A 23,723-nucleotide genomic window follows, 5' to 3' on the forward strand; every position below is an offset into this window, starting at 1 on the left:
CTGTTACAGTGCAATAATAATCCAAAGGCTTTCTTTTTTCATCTTATCAATTGTGTGCACTAGACACCACTTTCCCACGTATCATGAACTAGAAGCAGAGCCATTCATGCATCTTCCGTTTCCCTTCGTGGCTGAAAGACCCAGTACTATAACTCTTGGATCTGAGACACGTTAACTCTGAGCTTCTTTTTGGATGCTACAACCTTTGTTTATATGTTTTCATATTTCGGACAATACCATCATATAGGGGACAAAGAACGAAAAATGTCATGTTCCAACTAGGAACTGCCTGAAGGAGGTGGAGTAATAGATCTCAATTCTGAGTGCACAAAATACTAGCAGTACATCAATGTACATCCCACTTTTTTAATTTGTGTACGAACAGGGGCTATGCCAATCCTTTTCCAAAACTTGCTTCAATCAGGTGGGGTTAGGTACAATTACAGATGAATGTCCTTTTAGCTCTTTATGGCTGACGTTGGGGTCATCAAAATGTTGTAAGTGTCCAAAATAAGGCCTCGGGATGAAGGGATATTTTAACACTTTTCAAAACGTAGAAGCAGCTTTGCTGCAACTGTTATGAGGGTCCAGGGCCTGATTCACCCACAATATGCTTCGACCCAAAATACACTTGCAGCTTTTCTCCTGCATTTGCAGTACATCTACACTTTTGGGGGAAATCGCAAAGCTTTCCAGGTGTGTGTCTGGGATGCTTCTAGTATCAGGTTATTAAGAATACTAAGGAAAACATCAGCAAATTCCACTTCACAATTATGCAAAGGCATTTCTACATTTGTAAATGTCCATTGTGTACATGTTTTACAGGTACATATGGGAAAATGTGTTGCATGTAGTGAAAATGCAATCATCAGACGTAACTTGTGACAAACATGGGACATCATCCTCCACGGTTAGTGACCCAGTGTAACTATGGATTAGTGACTTACCTATAATCCTAGTTCTCATCCAGGGGTATACTCATCAAAGTCATAATCTATGAATAATCCCCGCGGGATCCCGGAGCATAGAGAAAATGCATATAAATACATATACATATATGCATATGTGAAAACATATACATGCAGCCTAAAATATTTCCAAAATGGCAAAGATGCTGAAATTACATAGGTTTGCATAGTAGCAGCTATACTCTCCCAACCCCTAAGAAAAAAAGAGAGCAGTATACATTTGTCATACAACAATGCTTTACTGCCATAGAAAAACCTGCAATTGCAGGCATTTGCCAGTAGGCTGCAGCAGAGTATAAAGAAAACAAAGAAAACTGACACCCTGCCTTTAAGGCATTAGAGTAGGGGTACCGTGCCTTTAAGACCTGTAGGTGACCCCCTGCTCCCATGATGCACCACAGGTGGCAGTTTGGTCAGTTCTTTTTGGAGGTGCATAAATACCTGAGTAAATCCATAAGTAACATACCATAACTTTGCAGTAATGCTCGTCCTGGGAGGTGGGTGGGTCGCTTATGACTTTGATGAGTATACCCCTGGATGTGAACTGGGATTACAGGTAAGTAACTAATCCTTCTCATCCAGGGGATACTCATCAATAGTCATAATCTATGAATAGAGTAGCAAGCCCATACCCAAAGTCTCGCGGACGAGCAATCAAGTATACAGCAAAAAACATGAATTAACATCACATTTATAATGCAGTTATGCAAACAAATTCCTCAAAGTGGCCTGTCCAACTTGGGCATTGGCCTGTGCATCTGAATCTAGGCAATAATGGCGGGTAAAGGTATGTATTGAACACCATGTAGCCGCCTTACAAATCTCAGATATTGGAATGTTGCGAAGAGGAGCTGTAGTAGAAGCTTTCCCTCTGGTAGAGTGTGCATGAGGTTTACCCTGTAAAGCTTTGTTAGCTAATTGGTAAGACAGAGCTATACAGGAGACGATCCATCATGAAATAGATCTTTTTGAAGCTGACAGACCGGTATTAGTTGACCCATAATTAACAAAGAGCCGGTCAGACTTCCTAAGTGGAAGAGTGTTAGCCAGGTAAAATTTTAAAACCCTCCGGAGATCGAGAGTGTGTAAAGACCTCTCCGGGGGAGTGGTTGGTTGAGGAAATAAAGTAGGCAGAGTGATGGTCTGATTAATATGGAAATCCAAGACCACCTTGGGTAGGAAGTCTGGATGTGTTCTCAGCACCACCCTATTGGCATGAAACACTGTGTAAGGTTCCTTGCAACACAGGGCCTGGATCTCGCTCACCCTACGGGAGGAGGTGATGGCTACCAAAAAAGCAGCTTTCCAGGTCAAGTGCTGCAAAGAGGCCTTATGGATAGGCTCGAAGGGAGCACTCATCAGTTTGGTAAGTACGGTGTTAAACTCCCAGGGAGGAGAGGGGGACCTCACTGGTATAAACACTTTCTTAAGACCCTCTGCGAAATCTTTGACCACAGGCATGAGGAAGAATGAGGTCTGAGAAGGAGACGTCCTATAGGCTGTTATTGCCGCTAAGTGAACCCTGATGAAGGGGTACTTCAGGCCTGACCTTGCCAAATGCAATAAGTAGGGGAGAATCACCTGCTCCTGACCTTGGATCAAGAGAATTGTAAAAGTTTTTTTCGATTCCGAACTTCAAGTAAAGGAAAGTACATCCGAACCCAATGGCGGAAAAAAACAATCTGAGGATGGAGAGGATGCCCATGCGCACTGTAGTCCAGGGGAGGAGCCACCTATCTTATGATACTTCGAAGACTCTTCTAGGACAACAATGAGCAATCATCCGGACCCAACACTAGGCGGCGATCTATGCACAAATATGAATTCAGCAGCCCACTTGCCTTGAACTTGTCCATACACCAAATGTAAAATCTCTTTCACTTGAAAGCATAAAACTTTCTAGAGGAGGGCCTCTTTAAGAATGTTCATGCAGTCAGCTGAAAGGTCTAGGTGGCCATATTGGATGACCTCAGGAGCCATGCCGTCAATCGAAGGAAAGGAAGGTTGGGGTGAAACACCCTCCCCTCGTCCTTGGTCAGCAAGTCTGGGCGGCAGGGTAGTCTCCGGTGAGGGACTTCCGACAGCTGGAGGAGATCCGGGTACCACCACTGGCGTGGCCACTCTGGCGCTATCAGGATCATCCTGGTGCTGGTCCTGTAGAATTTCTGTATCACCACCGGGATCAGAGGCAGGGGAGGAAAAGCGTACAGCAATGTCTGAGACCAGCTGATCAAAAGTGCATTCCCTGTGATACCTGCTGGGGGAATCTGGAGACGAAGACGGGGCATTTTGCGTTTGCCGCGTCTGCGAACAGATCCATGTCTGGTACCCCCCATTGTCGAAACACCTCCTGCGCGACCTCTTTGTTGAGCACCCAGTCGTGCGCTTCTACGAAGTCTCTGCTTAGGCCGTCCGCCTGAACATTTAGGATTCCTGGCAGGTGAACTGCCACGATGCAGCGCCAAATGGATTGAGCTCCCAGAGGCAGAACTCGTGACCTTGTGCCTCCCTGCTTGTTCAGATAGAACCCTGTTGTTGTGTTGTCCATCTGAACTTGAATGTGGTTAGTGCGCAGAAACGGGTAGAGGGATCTGAGCGCCAGATAGACAGCCCGGAGCTCCAAGAAGTTGATGTGGTAGCTTCTTTCTACTTCGGACCAGAGACCTTGTACCTGAAGCTGGTCCATATGAGCACCCCAGCCGTGCATTGAGGCATCTGATACCACTGTCTGCGATGGAGGCGAGTGATGAAATGGGACTCCCTGCAGAAGATGAGAACGTTTCATCCACCAACTGCTGGAGTCTCTGGCAACTTGGTGGAGGGAAACTAGATCTTCCTAGTGGCCTGACCTCTGACACCATTGGTCCTCGAGTGCCTGCTGCAGAGGCCTCATGTGAAGGTGTGTATTGGGCACAATGTAGATGCACGAGGCCATCGATCCAAGTAGTGACAACACTTGCCTGGCTGTGGGGCTTTGGGTGTCTAGCAGGGTGCGGCACTTCAGAAGCATGGATGACAACCTCTCCTCCGAAGGACACACGCTTGCCTCTGCCGAGTCCAGAGAGGCGCCCAGATAGTGTATTCCTTGGGTGGGATTGAGTACTGACTTTTTGTAGTTGACCTGCAACCCCAAGGAATGCATCAGGTTGAGACAGTAAGCGAGATGGCTCTGAAGCAGAACAGGTGTGTGGAGAAGTGTGGCTCAAGTGGTTGGAGCGGCAGACCCTGATGCAGAGGTCTGGCCTGGACCAGGGTTCACTTCCCCACCTCGGCGGGTCTTGGGCTCAAATTTCCCCGGACCTGACAATTCTCGCCTCGGCGCCTATTCCAATCATGGAGTTCCACTCTGCAACTCTGGGCAATAGCTTGCTTAATCTCCACGACGGCCCCTCGCAGCGGGATGCCTGGCTTTCACCTTGGGGATGCCCAGTAATGGGTTAGAAACCGGCCGGTGATACAGCGCTATATAAATGAATCTACATTTACATTTACATTTTCAGAAGCCAGTCGTCTAGGTAGGGATAGACGAAGATTTTCCGCCTGCGGAGGAAGACAGCCACCACCGCCATGCACTTGGAGAATGTTCGTGGGGCGGATTTGAGGCCGAACTGTAGCACTCGATACTGGTAGTGGTGACGGTCTATCTGAAACCTGAAAAATTTCCGATGCTTTACTGAGACAGGTATATGAAAGTAAGTGTCTTGCAGGTCGATGGCACACATCCAGTCTCCCTGGTGAAGGTGTGGAAAGATCTGGTGCAGGGCTAGCATATGAAATTTTTCTTTTCTGATAAACCTGTTCAGCAGACGTAGGTCGAGGATAGGTCTGTACTCTTTGTCTACACCTCGTTTCTGGACTAGGAAGTAGCGGGAGTATACTCCCTGATTTCTTCGCATGGGAGGGACCTCCTCTATGGGCTTTTTCATAAGAAGGATAGAAACTTCATCCTTCAACAGCTGAATTTGAATCTGAGGAAGGCGCTTGAATTGAGGGAACACTTGCGGAGGAGACTTGAACCTCAGCAAGTAACCATGCTGCACAGTACTCACGTGCACGCTCTTTATATTTGTTTCCCTTTCTTATTTTGCACATTGTTATGTCTGACCTAGCTCCCCTGTACTCGGATGAGTATATCAAGAAAATTTGTGAAGGCCCTTCCCTATTTACTGACCAAGAAGAATATGCCACAACTGGCAGTTCGAAAGTTTCTGAGGATTTAGAGAAACAAAAGAAAAAGTATGTCCGCCTGGAATTGATGACTCTAATGCTTACTGAATACTTAAAATCAAATACCATTCCGTTAGGATTACAGGTTAGGAATATCTCAGGGGTATACATCCATAATCACAAATATATCACCAACTTCAGCCATATAGGGACCACATGCTCGAGACATTGGCTGGTCCTAGGTATAGAAACAGCTGCCGAAGAGCTTAAAAAACTGGCCGATCTAATTAAAGATTTGGCGAAACAGATAAATGAAAATAGTACTGTCCCAGACTCCAAAAAACTTCTAGAGAAGGTTGAAAAAACGGTTCTTGAATTCCACCGCATCGAACAAAATAAGAAATCTAACAAAGTCAAGAAGGACATTAAGTCATTCACACCAGAACGTACCTATCCCTATCTTAATAAAGACTTTTATACTAATCGTAATTTCAACCACAACCCACAAAATCCAAGACCCTGGGGTAGGTTCAATAGAAGGAACACTGTGGTAGGCTTTACTGACTCCTCAGCTGAATCATCAGATAATTCAGATTCTGGCGCAGGCCCCAGTGCCCTTGCATGAAACCAGAACGCTCATTTTTTAGCGAGAGGCAACTCAGAACCGCCCAAAAGAGGTCGAGTGAAACAATAACAGAGGTGGCACAATCCCCCAGGAGAGAGACAAACCAGCCAGAAATTCTACCAGTGGTAACTGAAATTGATAATCCAGACATGACCATTCCCTTGTTTAATTTGTCCAACCATACCCTCTCCAGCCAGGAAATCCCTATCTTAAGCAAAGGCTTATCCTTTGTCCCTACCACATACCCTAATTTTCTGGACCTCCAGTCAGAACTACTAAGTTTCTTCCGTAAGATCAGACTCCGGGCATTTTTTGAATTAAACCCCTCTGAACCCAAAACTGTCATTACACCCTTCAGACCCCCCTCCACCTTTTCCCCTACATCAAATATGATTCCAAAAGAAATCATCACCTTTGAAAAGGTTATCCTGAAGGAAACCACTGATATGGCTAAGTCACACCTGTTTATCCCTTACAATATTTCTTTGGAAGAAAAATCAGCCATCTCCTCACTTAGGAACAACACTAGCCTTGTCATCAAGCCTGCTGACAAAGGCAGTGGGATTGTGCTACAAAATATAGACACTTACAGAACAGAGGTTATAAGACAAGTCTCAAATACAGATCACTACTGCAGACTCCCAACCAATCCCACCGAGGCCTGCAGACACTCATTGAACAAATCACCACTGAGGCATTTGATACCGGGTTCCTGAGCAACTTCCTAAATGTGACCAATCCAAGGACCCCGGTAATCTATACCCTCCCAAAGATTCATAAAAGACTGGACAGTCCCCCAGGTAGACCGATTGTGTCGGGCTGTGGTTCAGTCCTCGAACCACTAGGACATTATGTTAACTTCTTCTTAAAAGACTTTGTGCCCAACACCATCTGCTTCATCAGGGACAGTATGCACATGATTAACTTAATTGAGAACCACCATTTCGACCCTGAGAGAGAGACTCTATGCACTCTGGATGTAGAGTCTCTCTACACCAACATACCGCAAAGAGAGTCACTCCTTGTTATGGAGGCCATACTCAATAAAAGACCACAACCACACATAGTACCTACCTTATTCATTGTACAACTGCTTGAAATCTGTCTGACACAGAATTTCTTTATGTTTAATAATAACTACTATCAACAGGTCCGTGGCACTTCCATGGGTGCGATTTTCGCACTGACTCTAGCCATTCTGTATATGGATTGGTTAGAATGCAATACTATCCTCACTGACACGAACCCATTCCACCGTGGGCTATTAACTTGGAAGCGGTATATAGACAATATTTTTCTCATCTGGGGCGGCTCAGAGGATGCCCTCCCAGCCATGTTACACTGGCTAAACAACAACTGTAATGGTCTCACTTTTACACTGACAAATAGCAGGACCAGCATTCCATTCCTAGACCTCTGCATACAACATAAGGATGGACTGCTCTTTACATCCTTATTTCGGAAACCAACAGAAAGAAATACGCTACTGAGCTATAACAGCTGCCATCCCAGGGCCCTGAAAGACAGTCTCCCGTTATCTCAATTCCTGAGACTGAGAAGAAATAGCTTTAAACAAAAAGGACTATTTTTACTGAGGCTAACATTCTCTCAGCCAAACTTAGATCCAGGGGTTACCCTCGCCGCTTGGTTAAAAATGCAATGAAGAGGGCTTGGTACTGCCCTCGTGAGACCCTACTAGAGCCTAAACCTAAGAAACCATCCGAGAAAATAGTATGCGCCACGACCTACTCCGCCATCTCCAACAGAGTCAGAAAAAGTATAAAGAAAAACTGGCACATTCTCAACTCTGGACCGCTTAACTGGGAGGTTCCCTTATTCGCATTCAAAAAGAATAAAAACTTGAAAGACCAGTTAGTGAGGGCAGCTCTCCCCTCTACGACTACCATCAATACCACTTTAAATGATCTCTGGGGTCTTCCACCTTTGAGAGGCCATTTCAAATGTGGTGCATGTGTGGTCTGTGACCTATGTATTGATTGCAAGGAATTTGTGTTCAAAGATGTGAAAAATGAGCTCAAGACTTTCACTAACTGTAACAGCTGCAACATTGTTTATGTAATTTTTTGTCCTTGTAATCTTATTTATGTGGGCCAGACTAAACAAAAAATGAAACTGCGAATCGCACAGCACCGGAGCCGGATTAAGTGCAGAACGGACAATGCCCCTTTGGTGGAACATTTAATTGACAAGGGACATAATGAAAACGAAATTCGATGGACCGTTATTAGTCAAGTGACTTTACCCCCAAGAGGTGGTGACCTGACAAGAATGCTCAAGCGGGAAGAGCTAAAATGGATACTAAAAACGGACAGTTTGAACTCTGGCTTAAATCTCCAAGAAGACTGGACCAGCTTGATTTAAAGTCAGTCATGGCTTCCTCTGGTTACTCTTAATGCTTTAATGCTATTTGTGGCTTGTCAGTCAAAATTAATCCTGTAAATATGATGTCCATATGAAATGTACTTTCTGCTTTTAATCACTATTCCTTTCAACTGTTTTATAGACACTTTACTAATTGGCACTATTACCTATGACTTAATCTTTTCATACCCTTCCCTTATAACGAACCATCGTCTATGTTCATCGTTTATGTTCATGCCCTAACCCTAACCCACCATCCTATCCCCTCCTCTATGTCCATGCTCTCAGTATGACCAATCAGACCTCACTTCCCCGAACATAACGTAGCTCTTCCCTACAATCCCAGTCGCATTGCAAAGGAAGTTACTACAGCCGACTGAACCGGTAAGAGCCCACGAGCAGTTTCCGTTTTAACCTTTTTTTCCCTATTCGAGATAACAGGGGCTTAAACCACCCGTTTTTCTCCACACAGGCACTTCCACCTTACCGCGCTTTGACCCACGAGTCATCACGTTCCAGATCTGCACCCGATTGTGGTAAGACTCCCATTTGAGTGCTCCGTTATTTTCCGTTATTACGTGATTGTACCCAATTCACTGTTAAATCCCAATCTCCCTCCAGGGCTGCACACTCCTTATACCCAGCAAGGCTGCCTACACGAGGCAGACGTCCGGCTCAACCCGAGCCTTCTGAGGTTTCCATCCTCGGTAAGCAACGCCCTTCCTCACACCATCATTGCGCGCCGGCTGCACAATGTTCCGATTACTCCGCTCGCATGTCATTTTAAAACACATCCTTCATATATGCGCCATTTTTCACTTAGTCTTCACTGCGTCGCTCTCACTGCTTTCACTTTAAAAAAATCCAGACACAATACGCAACAGACACCAAACTGAGGGCACCGACTTAACCATCCTTGTTATACGGCCTCTGCCTTATGAGCCTCAGTTCCCATCACGCTGCCCGGCACGCTCACCTAGGTTCTTCCTACTCGACCTCTGTAACCGGGACGGGTGGCCCCCGCCCCCTGTGCCCCGGAGTGAGCCCGTAACTTGTGACCCCTCCCTCTTGTTTCCACAGGTGTCCGAGGCCCCTACATGGAACAGATTCGAGGAGAGGTATAGCTGCGACGATGAAGATATGGACCACGGGCCCTTTAACTGGCCAGGTGTGAGTAACGAGGAGGAGGAGTCAGCACTCGCCATAAAAGACGCCCATCCGCAGGACCAGGGGTGTCTTTACACCGGAGGAGCGGTCAGCGAGTGGAGAGGAGAGGCGTGGAGCAGAGAAGAGAACGGTGAAGTGGAGAGGAAGAAGAGCGTGGTAGTCGTGGAGCAGAAAGAAAGAGTTGAGGCGAGAACAACATCGGAGGAGGAGGCGGGAGCAACATCGGAGGCGAGAGCAACATCGGAGGCGAGAGCAACATCGGAGGCGAGAGCAACATCAGAGGGGGAGAGGAGAAAAGGAACGGCGGGCTGGACGGAGGATTCACCGACAGAGGAGAAGACGCAGGGAAGCCGCCGGATCGGATTCCTGAGGAGAGCAGCGGGATCTACAGAGCCAGGAGGCCAACGGACCCACGCATCGCCCAGCCACTCCCCTGGAGGGGCGTGGCTAACCGAGGTGCGTGACCGGCTAGCGGGTTGGGTGCGGTACAAGAGAAGAGGAGTCCCATAGCCCTAGTGCAACACCCTGAAACATGTCCCGCACTACCCTGGTACTTCCCCGAGCACTAAGTTGGTCCTCACCCCCTTTTCCCTGAAACTGTTAATTGTTATGCGCCTGTACTGATATCCCCTCTTTTGTGTCACCCCCTTCGGTGGAGCCCGGGTCAAGACGGAGCCCGAGGAGAGGAGAAGGCGGAGCCCCACCCGAAGACGAGAGGAAGGCGTGCTAAGCAAGAGTCGGCGAGAAAGAAGCAGGTCACCTAGAAGAATCTATACCAGGAAAACCTGTACTGATCGTTTGTTCAGCTCAATAAAACCTGGTTTGACCACAACAAAGACTCGTCTCCTGCCTTTCCCCACCCAGCCAGTCACAACCTCACACGTTACTAGCCTCACTTACTGTCACCTGAAGGCCACGCGTGCACGCCGCTCACTTGACACTCCTCCTCGTGTTAAACGCCGTCGTGTACTCTCGGGCTCTCTTCGTGCTAGGTACAATCTCCTTTAAACTTATACCTAGTTCACTGGGCACATCTCCTTGTGGTTAAACAACGTTTTGTAATTACAGGCATCTTCGAGCGTTTAAATCGATTTTAGTCACAACTCAGCCTCACCTTGAGATGTAAACATGGGGTTACCATAACTTCTTTCACACTGCGTGCACAACCCACTTTCCACCACTGCTCCTCTTTATGAGAAGAGCAACACAGTCACTTGATTACTCTGTGTCTTCTTAGTGTCTTTTAATAAATGTATCTATGTTTTCTTTTTCCTTTCTTCCTCCCTCATAGACAATAGAGGCTTTCTATTTTTAGGCATTTAAATAATGTCCTGATGATGGTCCCCATGATTTAAAAGTGGGACCGAAACGCCGTCGACCTTTTGAGCACTTTACGCAAAAAATGTTTGTGCCTGCTTGAAAACTCTGTGTATCTGTAAAACTACAGAAAATTGCTGCTTTTGCCTAAAAGCCCTGTTCTGTTCTTCACTCCACTCACTGTATTGATCTGTATGTGTTTGGGTACAGGCTGTGCCCCACTACGGTGAATTGCTGAAGGAATCCTTTTCCGTGCATCTTTTAATGAGTAAAGATTGAGACCTCTGTCTGGCTAGACATGTCAAATTGAATATAGAACCGACTGTGGCTATATTTATTTTGTTTGAGTATTCCGTATGCATGGGACCACTGTTGGTTTGAAATAAGCACAATACTCAGCACCCATCTGTCCTTTGTTATGGTTTTCCACTCTTCCAGGTGACACGCTACACTCCCTCCCACCGGAGTGGTGAACGGTTGAGGAGGAAGCAACGACTCAAGGTTTTGGAGGCTGCTTGAAGGTGGACTGTTGTTTATTGTTATTGCCTCTGCCTCAACCAGGGCGTCTCTGCTGGAACTGAGATCCTTGCTGCGTCTGGGAGGACCACTGAGGGGTTTGAACCCTCTGTTGGTAAGACCGCTTGTCGCCCTGACGGAAGCGCTTATTAAACTCCTTGCGTTTCTCCAGACCCACAGCCCTAATAGAGTCCATCTCAGCCTTCATCTTGGTCATCTTGTCGTCTGTGTGAGCCTCAAACAGAGATGAGCCATTGAAAGGGAGGTTTAGTATCTTCTTCTGAGCATCAGGCTTTAGGCCTGTGAGGCACAGCCAAGCCGAGCGTCTTGAGCAGACTCCATGGGAGTAGCCATGAGCGTCGAGAACGGAAGTATCCGCTGCAGCACTTATTACTTGGTTGGATACGAGCCCTCCTTCTGTAGGATTTGGTGAAATCCTGCTGGTCTTCTTTGGGAAGCTTCTCAGTAAAAAGTGTGAGAGAGTCCCAGAGAGATCTATCGTATCCTTGAGAAGGGCAGGGGCCCTGGCAACCTTCATGTATGACGCCGAAGTGTTGCACATCTTCCTCCCATACGAGTCCATTTGTTTACTATCCTTCTCAGGGGGCACCGAGGATGAGGTGGAAGCTGAGTGGGATTCCATGGCTGCCGCCACGATGACCGAATCAGCTGGTGGATTAGTCCTGCTGGAGCCTTGTATTTTTTGGCGATTCTGGAGGGTACAGAACCCACCGCCGCAGGAGTAAGAAAGGTGGCAATAGCCGGTTCCAGGAATCCGGGCACCAGAGGAAGCAGCGGTCTGGGAGCTGTCCGATGATGCAGGGTATCAAAGATGATCGGCGTGGGAACCACCAGGGTATGCAAAGAGAAGTTTTAAGTTTCTTTGCCTCCCTACCCAGAACATCTGTAAAAGTAGAGATGTCATCTATGGGTGAAAACGGTGAAGGCGGTGTGGAGGAGAAGGTCGGAGAGTAGTCCCGGACCGTAGATCTTGTAGACGAAGACCATGTTGGAGATCTTGTGCGCCTTCTCTTATGGGGCCTGTCGCGATGGCGGCTGTGCCGACCCCTGGATCTAGACCAATGTCTGTAAGGCGATCTTGGCCTGGAGGGTGATCTTGGCCTGGAGGGTGATCTTGGCCTGGAGGGTGATCTTGGCCTGGAGGGTGATCTTGGCCTGGAGGGTGATCTTGGCCTGGAGGGTGATCTTGGCCTGGAAGGTGATCTTGGCTTGGCAGGAGATCTTGGCCTCCTAGAGGAAGACTTTGAAGGTCTGGCCGGAGTGCTCGTCCTTGGACCAGATGATGAGTACGTGCGGGAGTAATCGGAGCCCGGACTACTGCGACCACCAGATAAAGCACCTTGCGGACGGCGAGGAGACAAACTGCGGGATTTCACCTCCGCAGATTTGGGGGATACTTCTGGAGAGATCTCCACAATTTGCAGCCCAGGAGACGAAGACGGGTCCCCTGACGATGCTTTGGACCCGGGACTGGACTGCCTCGGAGACTCCGCAATACCTGTGACCTCTTCCCTTGACGTTGAGTGCTTCGAAGTCGATGATGTCTGACTGACCATCGGCGTTGAGCGAGGTCTCGATCTTGATCGCCCACGACGTGGTGACCTCGACGCGACCTTCGGCGTCGAGTTGGTGATCTCGACGTCGATCTGCTATGACGACGATTCAACAGCGATTTTCCATGATGTCGTGTCGACGGCGATCTCCCACGACGTTGTGTCCACGGCGACCCTCCATGGCGCCGGATTGACGTTGAGTGGTGGGATCTCGGCGATCCTCTCGAAGGCGGGACGCAAGCCGGCGGCGATATGTCAGCCGTCAGTACTCTTGACGCTGACCCCCTCAAGGGCGGCGGAGAGTGTTTCAACGTCGACGGAAGCCTCGACGTCGACGGAGACTTGGACTTATCAGCAGCCACAGACTTCGAGCCCGAAGTGTGGTGCCTCGACGCCGACTTACTTGGATGCGGTGGAGACTCTCGACGTCGAGATGGTGTTCATGAAGAGTGTCTGGGTCTCTTCGACAGCGACGTTGACTGTGAATATCTTCTCCCGTTCCTCTTCCTGAAGTCAGGAGAAGTGGAACGTCAACGTTTTTGGCATTGCTTGCTGGAAGACGATGTTCTGGGGCCTCCATGGCACCCACCTGATGACTCTTGTCCTTTTCTAGCATAGCATGGAGTTTAATCTGTTCTCTGTCGCGCAAGGTTCGCCTGGAGAACTTCTGACAATGGTGGCACTGGTCAGGATTGTGTGTAGATGGAAGGCACACAATACACACCGAGTGTGGATCTGCCAGTGCCATTTTCTTGTCACAGGAAGGACACTTCCTGAATAAAGCTTGCTTTCTGACTTGAAAAAATCAGTGGAAGTCCACAAAAACAGTAGCAGAAGCCTTCATAAACCAGAAAACGTCAAATTTTCTGAAAAGTTTGACACTCCAGTATCCTCTCAGAAGGAGCCGGAAAAAAGGACTAAGCTAACTGCCACCTGTGGTGCATCATGGGAGCAGGGGGTCGCCTACAGGTCTTAAAGGCACGGTACCCCTACTCTAATGCCTTAAAGGCAAGGTGTCAGTTTTCTTTATACTCTGCTGCAGCCTACTGACAAATGCCTGTAATTACAGGTTTTTCTATGGCAATAAAGCATTGTTATATGACAAATGTTTACTGCTCACTTTTTTCCTTAGGGTTTGGGAGAGTATAGCTGCTAAAATGCAAACCTATGTAATTTCAGCATCTTTGCCATTTTGGAAATATTTTAGGCTGCATGTATATGTTTTCACATATATATATGTATATACATATATATTTTCTATATGCTCCGGGATCCCGCACATGGGCGGGGATTATTCATACAATATGACTATTGATGAGTATCCCCTGGATGAGAACTTGGGTAACACCAAAGAGAGTGGATGACCAGCTATTCACAAGACCCAGAATCTGGACTGAGAGTCTCCACTTTGCCACAGAGGCATGGGAATTTTACAGTGGGGCGAGAGTTAAACGTGTCATATCCTACACTCAGCATACACTAGGGAAGTGTTGATATGGCTGTGCCAATGGCTCCCCTTTGACATGGAGAGGCAACTTGAAGACACAAAGCGGCTCTATGTACACATATCAGGGCAAGTGGATGGTAGATGACTTAACCCACTGGGACTGTTTTTTCTCAACACCAAATAGGCCACCATTTCGCCACTAATGGCCGAAGCTCAGCATTAACCTCTCCTATTAGGGAAAGATCTTGTGTTATAGATGTGATTCTAAACAAATTCAGTCTGCCCCTGCCAGGAGCACCCACTAGGAAACTCCCCGACAGACTGGCTGGCAGGCTGGGACCTGACTGAAGTATAGAAAGCAGCCTACCCAACACAATATGATTATTCAGACTAATCTCCCATAGAAGCGCGTACTCCGGTTTACCTTTTCTTACCTTCTAATGTATTAGAAATCGAGCTTATGCTAACATGAGCCAATATTGTAATACCTTCCATTTTGAAAAGACGTTACAATACACCACTTGATCGTTGTTACTGTTCTTTTCCTGCTAGAATGAAGAATTGTGAGCTTTGCACTGAGAGAGGGAACACTCCCAGCCTTTTGAGGGTCAAATGCCAAATCAATGACAGCCTCGCTGTCCCAGATAGTACTGTATACAGGGTTTCAACTCGCGTTACCTGAATAGATTCCGAGAATCTATGATAATAATGTAATAATATTATGAGAGAATCTTCAAACGTACTCTAGTAAATTGCTTCTTCTTGCTTATTTCACATTGGTGCATATCCTGAGATCCATGTACTTCTGCAGTAATGTGTGAAATCCTCTGTCTAAAGTCCTTTAAAAGGACGTACTGCTCCTCTGTTTAGAGGAACACAATTTTCAATTCTAATAAAGTGAATCTGTGCTAGATTTTTTATTGGACTTTACGGAGTCCTTTGCACTTATGATTAATATGTCTTGATGCAAACTTTATCGATGGTCTAATACTAATTTTAATAATTCTTTATATCAAACTTTAAAAACTTTGGCCTGTGTATGTCATTCTTATTGAGAATGTTACAGCTTTAATTCAGTATGTGAACTCACTGGTATCAGGGAGCATCAAAGGCAGTATAGGGACTACACTGGTCACGGTCCGAGCTGTTGGCCTGCTCTTGGGAAGATAAAGTAAGATAGATTTGCGTGCTGGCACACGCATTAGACACCTTTATAGATATGATTTTCATAACAACACACCTACAGCGATTGATAGCCAGAGTGGAGTAAGTCACGAAAACATTGTGTGAGAACAACCCGCTGCTGTTTGTGCTACAACGGGGCAGTAATGTCATGCGCACTTAAGGTGCAGCCACCACTCCTCTTCCCTCGTCACAATAGCCTGGCCTTGCCCTAACAATCAGGCTGCAGTGCAACTGCAACACTAAAAATAAAATGATAGGACCAGGAAATATTCCACTGACAGATAATTACATTTTCTAGAACAAAAATAGTTGTCTAGCTGGCAGTTAGTTGTCTAATAAGTCGAATATCAATTATCAAATAAGCATCTACAAAAGGTTTAACATTACCAATTTATAAAAACAACAACTACTTACTTCATCCCACTCCAGAAGATAGTTGTGTATTTTAGAGCCATTGTCACAAGATGCCTGAAAATGAAAAAATACATTGTAAAGAATTTACAGTGTTTTCTATTTAAGGGAAGAACAAAGCTGCAAACTCGGTTAATGAGCAACCTTTATTGCTTTGACTCCCCCCTAAAACAATATTATATTAGTCAAAGTGCTATTTAATTTGAAGAAGTTTGACTTGGTTTTCTTCCTATTCTCTACATGCACTACTATGCTGGGGTGCAGCGAAATGTTTGCATCTTATTTCTTTCTTTTTTTAAACGCAATATAGAATACACATTTTACAGTGTAGTATGAAAGGACAGCATGGAGCTACAGTGCTTCTGAGCAGCTATCCTCCAGGCTCCCTTCTAACCTGCTCACAACAGTACCCCAAAATTAAGAAGAAAATGGCAACTTAGAGCTGTGACCACTGGGATCCCTGTGTAACATGGGTAATGTCAGATGCCACAGCAATAGGAAGCAAGCTGGCTTGAAAAGGTGAAAACTCTGGAGTTAACACATGTTAGTGAGTTAGTGCACACCCTCCCCACCTTTACTTCCACTGAACTAAAGAGATGCTTGCAAACTGGTGGCTCTGACACACTCTGGAAACGTAGGTCAGCACAAGGAGTGGGAAGGTTTAACTGCTTGGAGTCACAGTACAGGAACAGGAGATTAAAGTCAGGATTAAGGATAACAGAAAATGAGCCAAAGAAGTACATTATCTTCTACAGACTTGGAGGTAGTGACAGTCAGGACCCTTGTGCCCGCATTTCTTAGTGGTAATGAGATGTCTAATTCCATGCGGCCGGGTGAAACATAAAAATAGTTGCCAAGTTAAAGAAATATACATAGTAAATAAGGTGGGCTGGTTGAAGAAGTTAGGAGAGCATGCTGGTGATAAAACATCAGAATGTGTAATTGAACTGAAGCATAAACTAAAAAATAACAAATCACAGGGCTGTGTCTGTATACAAATCGATCTTGCCAGACATTTTCAAAAGCCTGTTTTTTATCAGATGAGAATGATAGTCTGGGAACAACAGAAAACCAACACCATGAAATAAGCAGCAAGTATTAGTCATAGTACATAAAATACCAGATTCTGGGTAGCTGCACTCTAACACTTCAGTCTCAATGACGATAAGGTGTGTCCCTTGGTTTTAGTACCCTCTCCTCTAAACTTGATTTTCCATTGCATTTAGGAGCTTGTAGTTGTCCTTAATGCACTGCACGGTTGGCTAAAGTCACCTTCACGATGAACCTGTTACTCTGGAAACTGCTTCTATGGCTGTTAAAGCAGCTTTGTGTACTAGTACTCTGCCTGCATGTGTGCCCCATATGGGACACCCCACCTTCTCCGTCCTTCCTGTATGTGCACTTTCGCCAATTCTTTTCATTTTAAAAATATAGTCAAACTGTAAGGATTTTGAACAATGTTTTATAGTCTACAGGAAGGTGATGATAAAGAGAAGGAGCCTAATAACGAAGACTAGTGGAGTCACCAAGGGATAGGGATCCCATTGTTCTATATTCTGCCTCTTTCAAACTGTTAACTGTATGGGTATATTTCATTGCAACTGAGAAGAGGAAAGGGAGGAGGTGAAGGGAAAAACCAGGCACCTTAGATCTAGGTAAACAGGTTTCAGAGTACTGCCTGGCCAAATATTGCATTACCTAAGGAAGGCTCTTCAATTTTCAACAGAGAGCACCTGGGAATCCTAAGTACACCAAGTTAGCTTTGGTGGAGAGTGTAATGACACAGCGTAGAAGTTAAATTACATTACATTCCACATATATGACACTAGACATTTGATAAAGGTGTCTGTAGCTACTGCCTGGATGGCATACTTATACCCAGAGTTCACAAGATGATAGTCTGACAAAGGCAGAGCCCTGGTTCAGTTCAGACAGAAGCTCACGCAGCAAGGGAAATCAAAACTGCATAATAGTTCCTTGTTAAAAGAAGAATGGGGATGTGGGAAGACTACTCTCTCTCATGGCCTGATTTAGAGTTTGGTAGACGAGGTTCTCTGTCACAAATGTGAAGGATATCCTGTCCGCCTTATTACAAGCGACATTGGATACATATAACGATACGCATAATACAGTGGATGGGATGTGTGCCATGTTTGTGACAGAGTATCTTATCCAGCAAACTCTAAATGAAGCCCTTAGTCTCATTCTCCTAGTCTAGATCAGTCGTCCTCAAACCTTTTTATGTTAAGCCCCCCATCTAATTTTTTTAAATTCTTTTAACTGAACTTCATCAGTAATCAGTGCACAATTTCACAAAAATGTAGTGCCAGGGCACAAGGTTCTTCAAATTAGTCCAGTGCACCTGGCACCACTCTCTTGCCACCTCAAATTATAGGTTTAGGACCTAGTTTTACCATTTTAAAGGTATTTTAAAAAGCTAATGCTCCACTAACAAACTCTGCATAAAAGAAACACATACTTTGCCACAATGTGGAGGATTCTAATAACTAAATAAAGTTGTTTATGAATAAGTGCCGGTGCCGGTGCTGGGAACTGGCAAATACCTGCGCAAATTAAGCACTGTCAGTAATATCCAACTGCCCAGTTATAGTATTATTTACAGTGCAGTTTACAGAGTCCTGACGTAAATCATGCCAACACCTTTGTCCCGAGCAGCTTCCGCATCGTCAATTTCATATGAAGAAAAACAGGAAATTTACATTAGCAATAGTCTGAATACAGCATTTTCCACCAAACTTGTCATTCAACGTGCTCTATTATTCGTTGGATCAACCAATTTAGTTAACATTTCAGTTCATTTGGCAAGATCTCGCCCAATGTTATGTTATGTTATCTGTATTTCTAAAGCGCAGTCATTAACCGAGGGTGTCCTGTAGCTAGCTACTGACATCTGAACACAGGTTGAGATGGGAATCCTATAAACTGAACAGCTTTTGGTTTCAAACCCTGCCTAAACGCCATTAGATCAGTGGCAGTTGTAATATGGAGAGGCACAGGCGACGAAGCTTCTCCGTCTTCAGGTGACTATTTTAACAGAGGGTACTGCCACCCTCTTCGCTCCTAAGGAGCGGAGGGCTCATGCAGGGAACATACCACTGAAAACGACGTTTCAGATATTTTGGCCCATTCCTTGAAGGGCATTAAAAACAGACTCCCACATTCCCTACAGCAGCCATTAAGAACCTTCATCTGACCCTCATGCACCTTCTGTACTCATAGGGCCAGATGTAGGTGGCCGTTTGAGGCCATTTACCGAGCGGTAACGGCCGATTTTGGCCGTTACCGAACGGTAAATAGGTGACAGGTATGTAGGGGGCATTATTTTACAGATTCAGTAAAATTACCGATTCGGTAATTTTACCGATTCGGTAAAATAAAAAATCGGTAATTTTACCGATTCTGAGGCACCCAGATGTAGGTGGGACTCTTCAGAGTCCCAGAGGCCTTACTGAATCGGTATTTTACCATCAAATCCAATTTGATGGTAAAATACCGATTCTGGTGTGCATGCACATGTGTGCATGCACACCTATAGCATGTGACGGGCAGACCTGCCCTTAGGGCATGTATGCCTGCCACATGGAACCCGAGCCTGTTTTGGGGGTGCCAGAGGGTGTCAAAGTGACACCCCTGCACCCTTGTGAAAATCGTTATTTACCGAATCGGCCCATAGACCCTCAGGCAGCTCTCCCAGAACCATGCCTTTTACTGCCAGTCACCAGAGTCTCTGAAATATCCTCTACAGGTTATTGCATCAAATCTCCTAGTCATGAAGTATACAGATGCAGGCTTGGTCTTTTTCTGCTGACCCTCAGATATTCACATCTTTGCTAGCCTTCAGGTCCACTTTCGGACCTGTTTCTGTCTTCACTGACTGGAATGCCCTATGGGTAAACTGCGCAAACCAAAATTTGTCTTCGTTCCTTCTAGGAATATTTAGGCTCCGACTTCTTCAGCCTCTCCTGTTTCTACTACTGCAGGTCCAATAGCTGGTGCTACGCCTAATCGTTCTTCTTAAACGCAATCCACTTCTTCCAAATCTTCTCCGCCTCTTACTTCATCCAAATGCCTAAAACAAGATCCTCCGTCTCCAGATAAACCATCCTCACCTATTTCCATGGAATTCATTTTGGAAGAGATTTGCGCCTTACGCCCATTTATTGAAGAAACTAACACTGAAATGCTACTTCTAAAAGAGAAATGGTCGTCTATGGATAATAGACTCGCTTCAGTGGAACATCAGATCTCGGACATACCAACTCACGCTCAACGCATCTCTTCCCTAGAAAAATCGGTCCTTACCCCCCAGCGGCACACCGAAGATTTGGAAAATAGAAACAGGAGGAATAACCTTTGCATTTACCGTCTACCTGAATCTTTGGAAGGGGACGATCCTGTCACATTCTTCACTTCTTTTCTTCCAAAGTTACTAGAAAGGCCATCTACAACTTCTCTTACCATCCAAAGAGCTCATAGACTTGGTTCAAGCACATCTTCCTCGCCGAAACCACGAAGAGTCATCATTCTTTTTTTTAAATTCACGGATCTTCTCTCAGTTCTCTCTGCAGCCAGATCCAAACGTCAGGTCTCTTGGTTGGGCCAAAAAGTGTTTCTCTCTCAAGATGTTTCTAATGCTACTGCATCCAGACGAAGGGAGTTCCTTAGTCTGCGTGCGCCACTGCACTCTCTCGGAGCTAGATATGGATTATTTTACCCAAGCATCTTCATAGTTACGCATCAGAACTGAACATGGACCTTTCAAGATCCTGAGGAACTTAGGAACTTCATTCAGATTCAATCCAATAGTGACATGGACACTTCTACTTCTCCTAGTGGCTGATTGACTTGTCTTCTATATTTGTTCTTTGGCTTCTCTACAGTGTTTCGTAGCAGTCCTGTTGTTGTTGTTCTCGGTTCTAATTTTCCTATGGTTATTTCTTGAACACGTTATAATGTTGTTCTTGCCTGAGTATATGCATTGTTATATATCCCCGTTGTATTTTGCCTTTATCACTTGATATTTGTTTGTCTTCTTGTTGTCTTTTGTTTCTCTTTTCAAACATTCTAGTTCTTGGCGCTTTTGTCCTCTAAGCTCTTCATTAGAGTTTTAGAGATGTCATTTTGTATGTTCAGTCTACTCCATACCCTCTAACATGTCGCCTTTTAGTTTTTCACTTGTCCTTTAATTTCCTCATATAGCTTTGTGACGTTTGTTCCTTCCATCATGCGGCTCCCTTCCTTCGGTGCGGTTGGATTCCTACTTCTCGAACAATCAGTCTTGTTGAGTGTCGCCACTTCCCCAGTTTCCTCTTGTACTGCCCTTTCAGGTATGTTTTTTGCAGTTGTCCTTTTGGATATGTACTGTCTCTTCTTTCCTCTCCTATTCTGCAGTCATGCAGTTTCTTTCCTTTTCCCCTTCTTTCCCTACTATTCTCTTTTTGAAATCGTTATCTATTTTTCTCTTCCTTTCTTCTTTTTCTCTTCTTACGGCAATATGTTGTTTACATACTGTTTTGCATTTTTTTGTCTTTATAAATTGTATCTCATTTACATTTTAGAGTTGTTTCTTGGAATGTAAAAGGTTTTATTCATCCCATTAAACGGCAGAGAGTGCTTTCTCATTTAGCTTCCTATAATCCTGATATTGTCCTTCTACATGAAACAGAATCCCTTAAGTTGAAACGATCCTGGGTTGGTACAGTTTTATTTTTCCCTTCCAACAACAAAAAGAATGGAGTTGCCATTTTATGTTATAAAAAATTGAAGTGTAAAGTGTTATGTGAAGAAAAAGATTCTGATGGTAGATGATATTGACTAAACTTCTGATTAATTCAATACCTCTAACTGTGTTTAATGTTTATGGTCCTACCCAACCGGACTGTTCTTTTTGGCCCTCAATTAAAAACAAATGTATTCATCATAAAGATGACCTATTTCTTTTAGGTGGAGATTGTAATCAAATTGTAGATCCTTTCCTTGACCGCAAATCCACTGTTAGATTTACTCCTCACAAACCACATAAACAATTTCTGGACACTGTCTCCCAATCACATCTTACTGACTCTTGGAGACTCTTACATCCAGACATTTCCTTCTTCTCTCCTCCTCATTCATCTTTTTCTCGACTAGACTATATTTTTCTTTCGCAATCTTTATCTCACAACTTACTATCCTCTTCTATCGAACCCATACTTATCTCTGATCATGCTCCAATTGTAACGGACCTAGACTTACTGCCACCTCATCCCAAGTCTTCCCGCTGGCGTTTTAATTGTGCGCTTCTCACTAACCCTAACTTCTCTTCTTCCTTTTGCTCCTTTACTAATGATTTCCTTCAGTTTAACTCTAACCCTAGTACTCCTCCCCATATCCTCTGGGGTTCCTTCAAAGCCACTGCCAGAGGATTCATTATCGATTTTGTATCTAGGAAAAAGAAACAATATCTTCAAAAGTGCAAATTCTCTTTAGCACATTTTAAATCACTGGAACACCACTTTTACACCTCTTCCGATAAATGTATGTCACCAGAACTTTTGCACGCAAAAATTGACTTTAATAAACTTACCACAGATAATGCCTCTTCAATTCTCCTTCGGAGTAGTGCGCATTACTATGGAGGTCGTAATAAATCCGGGAAACTCTCAGGTAACTATCTTAAATCTCGTAAGGAACGTACTCTTATCGAATCCATTTACTCAATCTGATAATTCCCTTCTGCATAAAACTAATGACATACTCAATCAATTCCAACTGTTTTATCAACAGCTCCAGAGTCTCTCTTATTCAGTCTTACTTTGACAAACTCCAGCGACCCTCTAATTCTCTTCTTAATTTCCCAGATCTCAAACTTGACCTTTCACTGTGTGAACTTTCCGTGGCTCTGTCCTCCCTTACTAAAGGTTAATCTCCGGGCCCTGATGGCTTTCCTGTTGAGTTTTACTTACATTTCTCTGATCTCTTGTTACCCAAACTTTTGACGCTTTTTCAATCTTTTTATTCCTCCAGTAAAGCAGATGGTACTTTTCAAGATGCTACCATCTGCCTTATTCCAAAAGAAGGCCGTGATCCTAATTTTGTAAAAATTATCGTCCAATATCTCTAGTTAATGTTGATTATAAATTATTCGCTAAATTACTCGCATTGCGCCTGCATCCCTTTATGCATCATCTTATTGGTAAAGAACAATGTGGTTTTGTTAAAGGTAGACTCACCTCCGATAATTCCCGTCTCTTTCTTAATGTCTTAAATAAAGCCTCATCTCTTTTGATTCCTCTTGCCGCTATTTCTGTTGATGCGGAGAAAGCTTTTGATAGAGTAGATTGGTCCTTTTTAATTGCTTCCCTCAGATGGCATGGTTTGAACAAAACCTGGTTCCCTCATCTCTTTTCTTTAACTGGCTTCGCTTGGAACAGTTCCAAGATCAAATATCTTGGCATATGGTTTTCCAATTCCATTGCCTCCTCCATCAAACAGAATATGTCCGCGGTTTTGTCTCGGATTGATCATTTATTCTCTTCCTGGAACCCTCTCTTCCTCTCCTGGTGGGGTCGACTCGAATCAATGAAGTTCATGATTGCTCCTATTTTGATTTGTACCTTTTCAATTTTACCTGTCCACATTCCTTCTGTTTACTTTAAACGCATTGACTCCTCTCTTTCAACGTTTCTTTGGAAGAATAAAAAATCTAGGATTTCTTTTGTAGCTCTTCGCAAACCCAAATCCAATGGTGGAGTTAATTTTCCAGATTTTCGTCTATATCATAAATCCTTCTCTCTGCGTCAAGCATCGCGATGGCTTTCGTCAAAACCTTCTTCCTTTTCTCGTCTATGGCTACACATTGAACAAACTTTATTCTTACCCTTCTCTTTTGATGAAGTTCTACGTTTCACAGCCAAATCTCCGTATCTCTCACTCCCTTTATTTAAACACACTTCTTCTCTCTT

At 44.7% G+C, this 23,723-nt stretch overlaps 1 protein-coding gene across 7 annotated transcripts in view; it reads right to left on the reverse strand.

Moving 5' to 3' along the window:
* Positions 1-23,723, reverse strand: part of FNDC3A (fibronectin type III domain containing 3A) — a 1,489,010-nt gene that overhangs the window by 634,948 nt on the left and 830,339 nt on the right. For all 7 annotated transcript variants that reach the window (XM_086934979.1, XM_086934981.1, XM_086934980.1 and 4 more), the window contains one exon: positions 15,763-15,816. In XM_086934979.1, coding sequence (XP_086791105.1) covers positions 15,763-15,816 — 54 coding nt within the window. The remainder of the gene's footprint in view (positions 1-15,762; positions 15,817-23,723) is intronic.

The sequence above is a fragment of the Lissotriton vulgaris genome, chromosome 8, assembly GCF_964263255.1.
Source record: "Lissotriton vulgaris chromosome 8, aLisVul1.2, whole genome shotgun sequence".
Lineage (NCBI taxonomy): Eukaryota > Metazoa > Chordata > Amphibia > Caudata > Salamandridae > Lissotriton > Lissotriton vulgaris.